General features: G+C 40.9%; 3 protein-coding genes across 6 annotated transcripts in view; 2 read left to right on the forward strand and 1 right to left on the reverse strand.

The window, feature by feature from the left end:
• LOC149947864 (fibroblast growth factor receptor-like 1) overlaps window positions 1-14201 on the reverse strand; it is an 87226-nt gene that overhangs the window by 57827 nt on the left and 15198 nt on the right. For all 4 annotated transcript variants that reach the window (XM_090171874.1, XM_090171875.1, XM_090171877.1 and 1 more), the window contains exon 2: window positions 4915-5024. In XM_090171874.1, coding sequence (XP_090028000.1) covers window positions 4915-5002 — 88 coding nt within the window. In that variant the 5' untranslated portion in view covers window positions 5003-5024. The remainder of the gene's footprint in view (window positions 1-4914; window positions 5025-14201) is intronic.
• LOC149947865 (uncharacterized) lies at window positions 5868-6745 on the forward strand. The gene is made up of 2 exons (XM_090170976.1): window positions 5868-6561; window positions 6609-6745. Exons 1-2 carry the CDS (start codon window positions 5868-5870, stop codon window positions 6743-6745), a joined length of 831 nt encoding a protein of 276 aa, XP_090027102.1.
• Window positions 6936-10853, forward strand: LOC149947866 (uncharacterized). The gene has a single exon (XM_090170977.1). The coding sequence runs from the start codon at window positions 6936-6938 to the stop codon at window positions 10851-10853; it is 3918 nt and encodes a 1305-aa protein (XP_090027103.1).

Below are 14201 nucleotides of genomic sequence, written 5' to 3' on the forward strand. Positions count from 1 at the left end.
CCATGATTTTTTAAATGGAGAGATCGAAAAGGTCTTCGTGTTTCACGTTCATTGCTGGAAGGTTATATTTCACGTGTTTGAGCTTAATTGGAAAAGTTTCGTGTTTGAGAAGGAGTAAAAATATTTACTCTGGACGATGTTGCTACCTTCGTTAAATACATCCTAAACTTTGTTCATTAACTTGGTGGATAGATTAAGGGAACACGTTTCTTCTAGGATGAGCTGTAGAGAGCGGTCATTTACCGATCTCAAAAGTTTTATTTATACATGTATACCTTAAAGGCCTAGGTTTTCTTCCGCCTGTGACCCTTTAAATTTACTTACCTTCCAAACAAATACCCTGGTGGTAGGCCAACAGCGGAACACGTTGGCCTACCACCAGGGTATTTGTTTGGAAGGAAAGTAAATTTAAAGGTGGACAGGCGGAAGAAAATTTAACTTCAAAAATTATAATTTAAGATTATTAGGTAAAAAGGAGGCTATAGAAAAGACAAACAAATTTCTTAAAAATTGATAACCATAACTTAAATTGATAAATTACCATGGTGATATTAATTTTAAGGTAAATTGTAATTAATAATTTTTGGTTTTTTAAGAACCAAGTTTTTTCAACTATTTTGGAGTTCTCCGAAATGATGACTAAGATACATCCAGAATTGAAATCAAAATAAAAGCGAAGGGGAAAATGGCGGATACGTCGTTTTGTCGCGGGTCGGTTTCTCATTTTCGGTCATCCTTGGCGGGAGACGCGTTATTCGCGCCCACCAAACCGTTCAAGTTTTAAGAAGAAGAACAAGAGCCGTTGGCGGAAGTAGAAGAGTTTGGCAACATACGCGACTGGCAAAACAAACGGCTAATGCCGTTTTCATCACTCAGCTGGAAATGGAGACTTTCTCAATTTCCAGCTCGAGATCCCGCATTTCTCTTCGCTCAGCGTCTCTTCCCGCGCCGTCTTTTGCATTACAAAGTTGTTCTTCGCCACTCTCCCTTATTACGTTCTCGGCGGACGCGCGATCTCGAAAGAAGAACTTTCGAGCGCTTCTTTCTTTTTATATCTCTTCGTCATCCTTTGAAAAGAAAGTTGCGCGCCCAGAGAGAAGAAGGGAATGTTGCGGTAATTGAGTTTCGCACCTCATTCCGAGACTACTAAAAGGATGTTGGACCTTCCGCGCTACGAACGTAGACCTCTTATAGTAATGCCGCTGGTAATTGGCCTTTAGCTACCCGTTGTTGGGACTCGGCTACTTAATTTTAACGTCCTATTTAGCGGATACTTGTACGCTATAGTACCGCTCAATTGAGCTTCTGCGGCAAAATATATTACTCGCAATTCCTTCAGAGATTAACGGATTTTTTCTTAATGTTGATGAAATGGTTCTCGACAGTAATGAAATGATTCGAGATATTAATTAAATGATTTGTGATATTAATTAAATGATTCGTGATATTAATTAAATGATTCGCTTTATTAATTAAATGATTCGCCTTATTAATTAAATGATTTGCTTTTTTAATTAAATGATTTGCTTTATTAATTAAATGATTCTCGATATTAATGAAGTGATTCCCATATTAATGAAGTGATTCACCATATTAGTTAAATGATTTGCGATATTAATGAAATTATTTGCGATATTAATTAAGTGATTCGTGATATTAATTAAGTGATTCATGATATTAATTAAATGATTCGTGATATTAATGAATTGATTCGTGATATTAACGGGTTAATTCTTAATTCTAATTAAATGATTCGTAATATTAATTAAGTGATTCGTTATATTAATTAAATGGTTCTTAATTTTAATGAATTGATTCGTGATATTAATTAAGTGATTGGTGATATTAATTAAGTGATTCGTGATATTAATTATATGATTCATGATATTAATTAAATGGTTCTTAATTTCAATGAATTGATTCGTGATATTAACGGGTTGATTCTTAATGATAGTTAATTAATTTGTGATATTAACGGATTGATTTTTAATGATAGTGAATTAATTGGTGATATTAACGGTTTTATTGTTAATGTTAATGAATTAATTGGCGATATTAACAGATTGATTTTTAATGTTAATGAATTAATTGGTGGTATTAACGGATTTATTGTTAATGTTAATGAATTAATTGGTGATATTAACGGATTGATTTTTAATGTAATGAAATGTTTCGTGAAATTAATAAAATGATTGGTGAAATTAATGAAAGGTAGTTTATACTTGCTGTATATTTCAACATTAATTTGAATATTTTCTGTAGGAATTGTAGTTAATGGCGTCACACAATTCAAAGTTTAAAATCTTTGGTTTAAATTTTTTTTTTTTATAGAAGCTCTTTTTTTTATTAATCTTATTTGACGTTTGAACCGGAAAATTCAATCCGTATTTTGAAGCGAAGTTTTTTTTTAGTTTTCTATTTCGGCGAGAGGGCGATGGCCCTACCATTTATGAGTTTGGAAGGGAATTTCCATTCTGTTGTTTCCTCTAGCTATTTCGGCTCCTCCAAAATGGCAAACAGTACCATTATTTTGCTTGGAGCCATAGTATGGCGAAATAGCCGCAGTCATTTAAACTAATGTTTGGCATAAAGTGAGAGAACCATTTTAATTCAACGATAATTTAGTATTTGAGGTCAATGTAAATGCGAGCAAAGAGCGGAGAAATGTTCATCTGATATTGTTAAATGGGAACGGTCAAGCTTTAACTAGTTAGATAGCCCAATAGCCCATTAAAAACTAAAATTTATGCCGAAAACCGCATAAAAAATATTAAGTGGTTAATTTTTAATAAAATTAAGAAATTTCGGGAAATTGAAAAGCGCGCGTCCGCCGCGACACCTGGTGAGAAGTCGGTGAGACAGAAAAACAACGTAAAAGCACGCGCTGCTGAAAACGCAAAAAATTTGTTTTGCACGCGCGGCGCGTTCCAGTTATAAGAGACCTAAGCCTAAATTGCGCGATTTTAAAAGTTAGGATAGTTCGCAAATCGCCCATACGGGGTTAGGGGCGCTGGCGGCAGCCCCTAAGATGGCGGCGAAAATTCAAACCCAAACACCTGGCGTTATTTTTCGTTTCAACTTTTTGGGCCAAAAGCTATTTTTTCAAGACAAAAAAGGTACGTGTTAGTATATTGAATGCCTTGTTAATCTTTTGATACGGAAATAAGGCCATATTTGGAAAAGCTTGGCCGTTCCCCTTTAAACAACGCGTATACTTTGTTAATTGATTTATCCGTCGTGATGGTTATATCATTATTGATTTATCGCCTTCACCTTTTACGGTGCAATAATAATCGAGACATCTCTTTGGAAACGGTAAATTTAATTATCTATTAAGGCCGATCTAGTTATATCATTACCGAGCTACATTTCGCCTGAAAAAAATTCTGCTCTTTAAAGGATGACGGCATTTATCAAAGATTCGGTGGTTGCCTTAAATTACAGTCGAGATAATCAAATATCCTAGAAGTTACACGAATCCTATATTAACGGTGGTTTTACGAGGAAGCTTAAGATATAAATATGTTTCTGGAAAATGTTAAACATTTCAATAACCAAATGCCACAATGGACTGAGAATTAACAACCGTAATATGGGCGACCAGGACGTTCGCCTCCTGATACCTCCGAAAGAAACTACGCCCTTTCAAAGGGGTAGTCCTTATCAGCGTTGGCATAGAACCAGCCATACCGGTTATAGCCACCTGGTTAAATCCGGATTTTTGTGGCTTTTTAAAAAAAAATTACAATATGAATATTTTAGTAAATTAATAGTTTTTATTTAGAAATTTAGTTTATTTTTTGTTTCATATTTAGAAACCGGTTTACTTTTACCAGTTTTTCGGTAGGTTTAAAGTTCCCAAGTTCGCTGCCTCGCTTCTGTCATACACAAAAACTAGGGGGAATTTCCCGAGGAAATCAAAAGAATTCAGTTATTTTATATAGTTATTTCGCTTTATTTGTTTAGTTTCTCATTTACGACAATAACTGCAGACAATTTCTACTTACATAAGTAAAAGGTACTGTTTATATTTTAGCCGGTTATAACCGAAAAAAACCGGATTTAGCCAATTAAAACCACTGGTCTGGATTTTTTCAATAAAGGCCGGCTTTTATCCAACCCTGGTCCTTATCCTCTTTCTCGCGGTAAGGGGCGAAGATACTCAGGTACGAACTCAGCGTGATTCCGACAATCAGCAAAGCGAAGGAAACATACTACACTCGTATAGTACGACTACATTTTACCTTGAAAACCTTCCTCGTAAACTTCGCAAGGGCAGGGGCCGTCTTAAAGCATGGGCTAAATGGGCTACAGCCCAGGGCCCCAACCAGTTTTGGGGCCCTGGAAAGGCCAGCCATACAGCCTCTACTCTAGGTAAACGGGTTTAGTTGGTTAAATATTATTTATGTTCATTTAATATTGTGTATCGTTTAGTTACGTCTTAAGTAATTTGACTCATCGCCACATCGCGTATCCTACGGTACCAACAATTTCTAAAACCTAACAGTGATTCACTGTCAGTAAAAATCTAGTAGGCTTATGTTATACTTTGGAAATTTAAAAGTTTTAGTTTGATTATTGTGTGTAATTTAGACAACGGACATACAAAGGCTGACCGTTGGGGATCGCAAAGTTCTTAAGAAATAATTTAGCTCAGGGCCCCAAAAGGTCTTAAGACGGGCCTGCTCAGGTGCTGCCTTGAGTATCAGCTTAGCTGATTATTCTTTCAAAATCTGAATTCATTCTTGCGAGAAAAAAGCGATTTTAATTCAAAATTCCGCGTGATTTTTCGCTTTTAACATTTTCTGTTATTTTGGAATATCACGCTAACATCGATGTTTTGATTTGAACGTCATCCGCAGTTACCCGTGTTTTGATTTGATTTTCTATTCTATTGGCATTTCCTCTTCTTACCTGTGGATAGGGTCGTGTGCAGCAGTGACAGAATGGCCGACAGTTGATAAACTCCAAAGATATGCAATGCCGCCGCTCTTTCTCCCATTTAATCAGAATACGTTCCGGAACTGTAAATATAAACGCAAACAAATGAGTTCCACATTATATACCTACTTGAATACTTCCAGAGAGTTAAACATTGGAAACACATTTAATCAGAAACTTCGTTAAGGTACTGAACAAACTATCGAATGTTTATTATTCAACACGGAACTCTCTTCTATTTATTCAATTTCATTTTTTTTCACTTGAAAATTAGTTTGCCCTTTGAGATCAACTAAACTTTCGAACTATCCTCACGCCTTGTCAACAAGTGATTTCATTTCGGGTAGGGTTCAAACAGTGCACGACCTTTTTGATCTAAAATACACTTACGTGTTGCACCTTCTTCCATTGACGCTTGGAAGAATTAGTGTTATATCGCGGGGTTAAACTCCCAAAACCGCCCTTGTTTGGGCGTACGCGACTTCTTGTTTGTCTTATATCATAATTGTTTTTAACGCTTATCAATCAGATATTAGCATTTCTTAATCAATATTACATTTTTTAAATTCTGTATAAAAACCGTTGTAAATCTCAAAAAGGCGTCAGTTTGATTCCTGTTCGTCTCCTGTAAATATGATTTTAAATTAAAAGTTTGCATATCATGAACCGTCGTTTATTCTGTTGACATCTATCACGAACATATTTTTGGTCCGTCGAGCCGGATACAGTCGCGGTAATTAGTTGAGGTTTCCAATTCCTTGCCGTTACCAGTATCCAGTCTTCGTGGGAAGTAGTGTCACCATTCAGAGTCCGATTCAAGTGCGTAACTTCCATTATCAATCGGTATGGATCATCATACAGCTCGCAGACGATCGATCAAGGGTCAGATTACCAGGTTCGAGGCGGTCATCACGAATCATGCCACCATGCCCATCACACCAGTCGCAGTGGCAACGGACAAAAAGAAAGCCGATGCATTAGCCGCCGATTTGGAAACAGTTCAACAGTACATCAGTACCAACTGCCCAGTAGATGACTTCAATGCGCACGAAGCAGAGTACAATGCTCTCGTCACCCGTATGGAAAACATAGTTATATTCTTCGACACGCTCAATATTCAAGTGCCAACCGTACCAAGTAGTCTACCGACAGCTGATATTAAGCTACCGAAACTAGAGCTTCCAGTCTTCGGAGGAAACTACATAGACTGGTTCCCGTTCCATGACCTCTTTACAGCCACGGTTCATAACAATGGAACTCTATCAAGTGCCCAGAAGTTTCAGTACCTCAAAACATCTCTACGCGGTGAGGCAGCTATGCTTATCCACGCGATCCCAGTCACGGATGGAAACTACGGCGAGGCATGGGATATTCTTCTCAATCGGTTCAACAACACTCGAGAGATCGTTAACGCTCACATCAAACGGCTACTTAATCAAGCTTCTGTCAGAGACGAATCAGCAGCTTCGCTAAGACGCTTGATTGACACGACGGCAGAGTGTATTCGCTCTCTGAAAGTTCTGCAAGAGCCCGTCCAACACTGGAATGCCATACTCATTTATGTAATTGGAGAAAAACTCGATAACGAGTCTAGAAGACAATGGGAGCTATCGCTGACAGGTACTACGAGACCTACGTATGAGGAATTAACCACGTTTCTCGAACAGAGAGCTTGAGCCTTGGCCGCTTCCCAATCCTCATCGAGAGAAACCAGAAGCAAGCAAGCATCAACGCCATTTCCCAGGAAATATCCGGTATCACATCACGGTTCCATACGAGACAACGCATGCTCGATCTGCACTGACTCGCACCCCACATTCAAATGCCCATCCTTGCTGAAGGCTACGCGTGAAGCTCGATGGAATTTAGTCAAATCGCACTCACTTTGCTTCAACTGCCTAAGAAACGACCACGTCAGCCACGACTGCAAATCCGGTTATTGTCGAAAATGCAAGGCGAGGCATAACACTCTTTTGCATCAAGATTCGCAAGAGATGAACTCCACGTCCCGTGAAAACTCGAGAAGCGAAGTCCTTGCACATGTATCCCGCCAGCATATCGAGCCTTCTCAAGTTCTACTGCCGACAGCGATCATTCAGGTCCGGGGTGGTAACGGTTCCATCTGGCCAAGTAGAGCGCTGATCGACTCTGGCTCGCAAGCGAGTTTTATTTCCGAACAGTTCATGCAAAAGTTAAAAGTCAGACGAACTCACCAGACCCTGACGATAGGTGGAATTGGTGCGACCAGTCTCAGCCAATCTAGAGGAGGCGCAACGCTGTCCATCAGTTCCAGTAGCGATCCCACCTTCAAGGCAACAATTGAAGTCCTGATCCTTAAAGACGTCACGGAAAGGCTTCCGAATTTCGCCGTCAATACTCGTAACTGGTCGCGCATCAAGCAACTACAACTTGCAGATCCAACGTTCAACATTCCAGGCTCAGTAGATATACTGCTTGGAGCAAACGTTTTCCTAGACCTCATTCGAGATGGTAAACTAATGGGAAGATCTGGAGTACCTGGAGCGTTCAAGACCGTCTTTGGTTGGGTGGTAGCGGGTACCACCGGAACCCAAGACCGGAACAGTACCACATCGTCAATTAAAGTTCATCATTGCCAGCTGGAAACCCAACTCGCCAGGTTCTGGGAAATCGAAGAACTAGCAGATCAGTCCAATTTCACATCTACCGAGATCCAGTGCGAACAGAAGTTTGAAGACACATTCAGCCGAAACGCTAGTGGACGGTTCGTTGTCAGACTTCCAATCAAGGAGGGTCCCGAGCCGCTCGGTGAATCTAGGAGTATAGCATTACGAAGATTCAAATACGTCGAACGCCGTTTAGAAGCTAATCCGTTGAACTACGAGAAATACCGAAGATTCATGGAAGAATATATCCAGTTGCGTCACATGGAGCTCGTTTCCACTGAAAGCAGACTCGCAGATAACACCTACTATTTACCGCACCATGCAGTCTTCAAGGAATCAAGTTCGACAACAAAACTAAGAGTCGTATTTGACGGGTCCTCTAAAACCTCCAACGGAGTCTCTTTGAACAACATCCTCCTCGTAGGTCCAAAACTACAGTTAGATGTCGTAAACCTACTCATCAGATTTCGAAGCCACGCAGTCGCACTAATGGCCGATATCGAGAAAATGTATCGCCAAATCTTAATTCACAACGAAGACCTCCGCTACCAACGAATACTATGGAGACATCGAAAGGAAGATCCGATCGAAGATTATCAACTACGTACGGTGACATACGGGACAGCGTCAGCACCCTATTTGGCTACTAAGGTCTTACAACAGTTATCTAAAGACGTAGAGTCCAAGTACCCGTTGGCTTCTCAAGTCCTCAAGGACGATTTCTACATGGACGATCTCCTTTCAGGCGCAACCAATACAATCAGCGCCATAAAACTACAACAACAGCTCAGTCAAGCCACGAGCGAAGCAGGACTTCCATTGCGGAAATGGGCGTCAAACGATCCAGGCGTCATGGAAATAATACCTTCGGAGCAGAGGGAAATCTTGGTTCCCTTAAATATCAACAACGCCGAATCAATCCCAACCTTGGGCCTACAATGGACACCGGCAGTAGACGTCCTCTCATTTGTTCTTACATCACCGAATTCCAGAGAAGTCGTTACTAAACGCACCATCCTGTCTGATACCGCCAAGGTTTTCGATCCCTTAGGTCTCTTGTCTCCAATCCTGATGCAAGAGATGTGGCAAATCAAGGTTACCTGGGATGAAGAGTTACCATCGACGATCGTTCACAAATGGCATACCTTCCGAAAAGATCTAACCGGCATTGAAGATATCCGAATCCAGCGCTTCATCAGTCAACCTCAAGCCTCAAACTTGAGCTTACATGGCTTCTGCGATGCGTCGGAAAAGGCGTATGCGGCGGCGGTTTATTTGAAAACTATTGATGAAGCCGGACTAGTCTCGGTTCAATTGATCGTCGCCAAGACCAGAATTGCTCCTCTTCGACAAATTACGTTACCTAGACTAGAACTATGCGCTACAGTCCTTCTCGCACGACTTATCACGCTCGTACAACAGTCTTTACGAAGCACCATATCAGAAGTTCATGGATGGAGCGACAGTCGCATCGTACTGTCCTGGCTGGCCTCATATCCTCAACGATGGAAGACATTCATCGCAAACCGGGTGTCAGAAGTTCAAAACATACGACCCGTTATCCAGTGGCATCACGTTTCGGGTAAACTCAACCCCGCGGATTGTGCCTCACGTGGCATTGACGCCAAGGAACTCCTAACGCACCCTCTATGGTGGCATGGTCCAAACTGGCTACAAACTGAACCAATCAACACCGATGAATCACCCATTAAAGAGTATCCCGAATGCAGAATTGAGGAGCGAATCAAACCAGTCATCGCTGTGCATTCCAAGAGCGATACCAGTCTCTTAGAACGATATTCATCATTAACGAAGCTCCTTCACGTTACCGGGTACATTCAACGTTATCTTCGCAACAGCCGAACCTTGCCGGAATCAAGAGAACTGGGCCCGTTAACGAAGGAAGAGAAAGATCGCGCATTCAATCATTGGATAAAAGTCACTCAATCGGCTCACTTCGGAGCAGAAATCCGACAACTGGAAGATAAAAAACCTCTACCAACAAAAAGCAAAATTCTGGGGCTGACACCATTCTTGGACGCAGCCAGTGTCCTTAGAGTTGGCGGACGAATCCGACATGCGAAAATCTCAATCGATCAAATTCACCCAGTCATCCTGCCTCGAAAAAGTACATTCACTGATCTCATCATCAACAACGAACATGCCAAAACACTACATGGAGGGCCGCAACTAATGATGGCGTCCTTACAATCAAAGTTCTGGATCATAGGGCTTCGTGATGCTGTTCGCTTTCATGTCCGAAGGTGTTTGAGATGTGTCCGACAACAGGCAAAAAACATCACTCAACTTATGGGCAATCTACCAGCTCCTAGAGTCAACCCCGGACGAGCGTTCCTCAAAAGTGGAGTCGACTACGCCGGTCCGTTCAATCTGAAAGTCATGAAGGGACGAGGATGCCGATCATTCAAAGGCTATATCGCCATATTCGCCTGTTTCTCGACCCGTGCACTGCACCTCGAACTGGTCAGCGACATGACTACTGCCGCGTTCTTGGCAGCCTTCAAACGCTTCGTCTCCCGTCGAGGCAAATGCACCGACGTCTATAGCGATTGCGGGATGAACTTCGTTGGAGCCAACAAGGAACTTAAGGAATTCACCCGAAATGTCTCAACTAACACCAAAGACCAGACCATAGCGCAATGGATGAGCGACGAAGGAACCATCTGGCATTTCAACCCCCCGGCAGCTCCGCATTTTGGTGGCCTCTGGGAAGCGGGCGTGAAATCAGTGAAATATCACCTGAAGAGAGTCATCGGGGAGACACGACTGACGTTCGAAGAGATGCAGACACTACTATGTCAAGTAGAAGCATGTCTAAACTCCCGTCCCCTGACTCCAATGACATCAGATCCAGCCGACTTAGCAGTCTTGACACCAGGATATTTTCTGATTGGGGACTCCTTGACGTCCATACCAGAACCCGATTTCACTTCAACCAACATCAACCGTCTCTCCCGATGGCAGCTCGGACAACAGATATTACAACACTTTTGGCGACGTTGGCAAGCCGAGTACCTGTCACGACTCCAACAACGTCCAAAATGGACGAAGAGTACTCGCAATCTAGAAATCGGAGATTTGGTACTACTTAAGGAGGAGTTACCGCCAACCAAATGGAAGATGGCCGGAATCATTAAAATCCATCCAGGGGCCGATCAACTTGTTCGCGTCGTCACGGTCAAGACTACGGACAGGGAATTGCAACGACCAGTCACCAAACTGTGTCAACTTCCGTTGGAGCCTTAACTTTAAAATTCACATTTTAAGGTGGGCGGGATGTTTGGGCGTACGCGACTTCTTGTTTGTCTTATATCATAATTGTTTTTAACGCTTATCAACCAGATATTAGCATTTCTTAATCAATATTACATTTTTTAAATTCTGTATAAAAACCGTTGTAAATCTCAAAAAGGCGTCAGTTTGATTCCTGTTCGTCTCCTGTAAATATGATTTTAAATTAAAAGTTTGCATATCATGAACCGTCGTTTTTTCTGTTGACATCTATCACGAACAGCCCTTAAATATGTCCTTGCTTGTCAAATTAGCATTCAATGTTTATTATTTTACTCTACAAACCACTAAAATCCTGGAAAATTTTATTATGCGAAACTTTATCGACAAATTTCATACGCCTCTGACCAAATCATATTTTCAAAATCAAATACAGATTTAAATTCCGAATATGTGGGCTAAAAATCTTGAAATCCGATTGGAAATAAACTGGCTCGTCTAGCTCTTCCACGCGGCAAATTGGTAAACCCAGCTTCAGGGCCGGATTAAGACTTTATGGGGGCCCTAGGCCCAAGTTAATTTTGGTGCCCCCTTTCAATTTATAATTGAGAAATGGAAGGAAAATTAATTTTGCTGCCAGATTTAGTATGTCGTCAGAGGCTAGACGGCAGTCCGTCAGAGAATGTGTCAATCAAACGTTTTTGGTTCATAGGGGTGGACGCATTTACTAAAATTACTCCGGAAAATATTTTGTGAAAAGCAAATGATTAAAGTTTTGTACTTTTATTTCTTTCGAACCCTCTTGGTGCCCCTTGTAGGCTTGGTGCCCTAGGCCCAGGCCTATTCGCCCTATTGGTTAATCCGGCCCTTCCCAGCTTAAATATCATTTTTACGATAATTTTCGGAAACTCCAACATCACGATGACAAATCTGATTTGGTAATTTCTTATATTTGCGCGTGGTTAAATTTTAGCCACCGGGGGAGAATGAGGTTGCCCAGAGGGCGAATGGAAACCGCTCGGAAAAATTTATAGTAAAAAATATCGGATAAAACCGCCAGATTTGACGGAGCCACGACTGGTTTCGCGCCAAAGGTCAGATATACAAAGACCGATATTTTTTTTCATCGGAAGAAAACCTTTGGCGCTTCTTAGGCGTGCAAAATCGAATGATGGATCTTTGATTAAACTTCAAATATCAGAAAAACGGACCTCGGAGGGTTAAAAAAATTCCAGACGACCCTGGAAATCAATGGAGGTCCTCCTCGCGCCCCCAGGGGTGGAGTTTCGGGGGGGGGCGAACCTATTTTTCATTTCGCGAAAATTGAGTGACAAAAGTGGAACACGTTGAAATAAACGCGGCTTCTAAAGATTGCGCGGCGCCATTGAAGATAGCGTTGACAAAGTTGGAAATTTTCGCCATGTCTGCCGGCGTGTTTGAAAAACGCCAGACACGGGACCTACTTTACAACGTCGCTGTGGGGAATTTTTTTGCTTAAAGAAAATAAAATATCGGAGGAGGGGGGATGCTGGAGGTGAAAAGACTGGACATTCGAGTCAACCGTAGCCTACAGGGTTACCCATCCGTGCCACTTCTATCCCAGTTAACTTCCATTACTGCCAATAGACACTGACTAGACGCGAACCTCCAAGAAAATCCAATAGCCCTTATCTTCTTCGAAAACAAGATGGACGCGAACCGTTACGACCCTTTCCGCTACTTTTGCGGGAATTGAAAAAGAAAATAATCACTATCCAAGCGGACAAAGGTTACTTCCTCATAAATCACTCGAACAATTGCCTCTATAACATTATCGATGACGGACCGTTTGACGTCACTCGAGTAATATCTTTGGTAAAAAGACGTGAAATGACCGACAACGTAGAGCCAAACGCCCAGTTTTTAAGGTCTAACGGAAAACCATAGGGAAAGCAATGAGGTAGAATAAATAGAGATCCAAATCCGCCTTCCAGGACCTACCGTTTGTCGGGACAGCATTTGTTGAGTTGGAGAGTTAGGCCTAGTAAATTAACTTAATCAAATCGTGTTGGCACCATTTATCGTGTTATTGGAAAACTAAACCTTAATATATTTTGCAAAAGTGTCTCCTTATAGAAACAGATGGCGCCAACACGATTGGATAAAGTTGAAATTTAAGCCTAATTCTCCGACTCAAATGAAACGTGTCCCGCGAATCCCAGGTTTGTTTGGATCTCTATTTATTCTACCTCATTGATTGAAACTAACGTGTATCGTACGACTACAAAACACGCTTCTATCACGATTTCAGTAGCTTCTCCGAATTGTAATTCGGGGTGCGGGTGAAAACGTCGAAATTTCATTTCTGAAGTTTGCACTTTTTCTTGCGCGAAATCTCAATCTTCTACTCCTTTTCTATTTTGGAACGTGGCGCGTTGGGAGCGGGGGGGGGGGGGTTATGTCCCCTTCGGAATATAAAGAACCCCCTCCCCCCCCCCCCCGAATATTTTCTTTCTTTATTTCGTACCGTAGGTACTTTTCAATTTCGTTTATTTTTGTTTAAAAGAAAGTTCGGACCAATTTTTCTTGATTCTTTTGTCGAATGAAATATGGCTTGTCCTATGAAACAGCTTTAGACGTTTCGCATTTTGATACTACCGTATGAAATATCGTCTAACAGGTTGATTTCAAAGTTTTAGCGGTAAAAGCATATCGCCCGAAAATACATTTGCCTTCCGAATCCTCCGCTATCTGACAAAAAAATCGAAAACTCCTTTTTCAATTTCCATTTTCGTATCACGAATCTTAAACCCTTCACGTTCTAGCCGGCCAACGTGAATAGACCGGAAATTCCAACAAGTTGTTGAGCCTCGGAAATTTTTCATAAATTAGCTGGTTTTTTTTTACGACATTGGCTTTAAATCGTAACATTTTCATATTCAATTTATCGGTTGCTAAACATTAAATAAAAATTGTTATTACGTTACCTTTTAAGGGGATTATTAAGTGTCAAAACAAGATGTCCCGGACATTAAGTACACACAATCCCCCCCGATGTATTAACTATATTTCAAATATTAAATTTATATTTGAACAAGTTTCAAATCATTTTAAACGTAAGAGGAATTTTATGTAAAACGAATGTTTCGAGTTACCTGGTTTTGGAAATAAGGTAGCGAAACGTGAACACATTAATTTAAATTAATTTTTAGACAAACCGAATTTTTCGAGTTACCTGGTTTTGGAAATAAGGTAGCGAAACGTGAACACTTTAATTTAAATTAATTTTTAGGCAAAATGAATTTTTCGAGTTACCTAGTTTTGGAAATAAGGTAGCGAAACGTAAACACTTTAATTTAAATTAATTTTTAGGCAAAACGAATT

The sequence above is a fragment of the Leiobunum rupestre genome, chromosome 4 (assembly GCF_980474605.1).
Source record: "Leiobunum rupestre chromosome 4, qqLeiRupe1.1.hap1, whole genome shotgun sequence".
In the NCBI taxonomy this organism is placed as follows: Eukaryota; Metazoa; Arthropoda; class Arachnida; order Opiliones; family Sclerosomatidae; genus Leiobunum; species Leiobunum rupestre.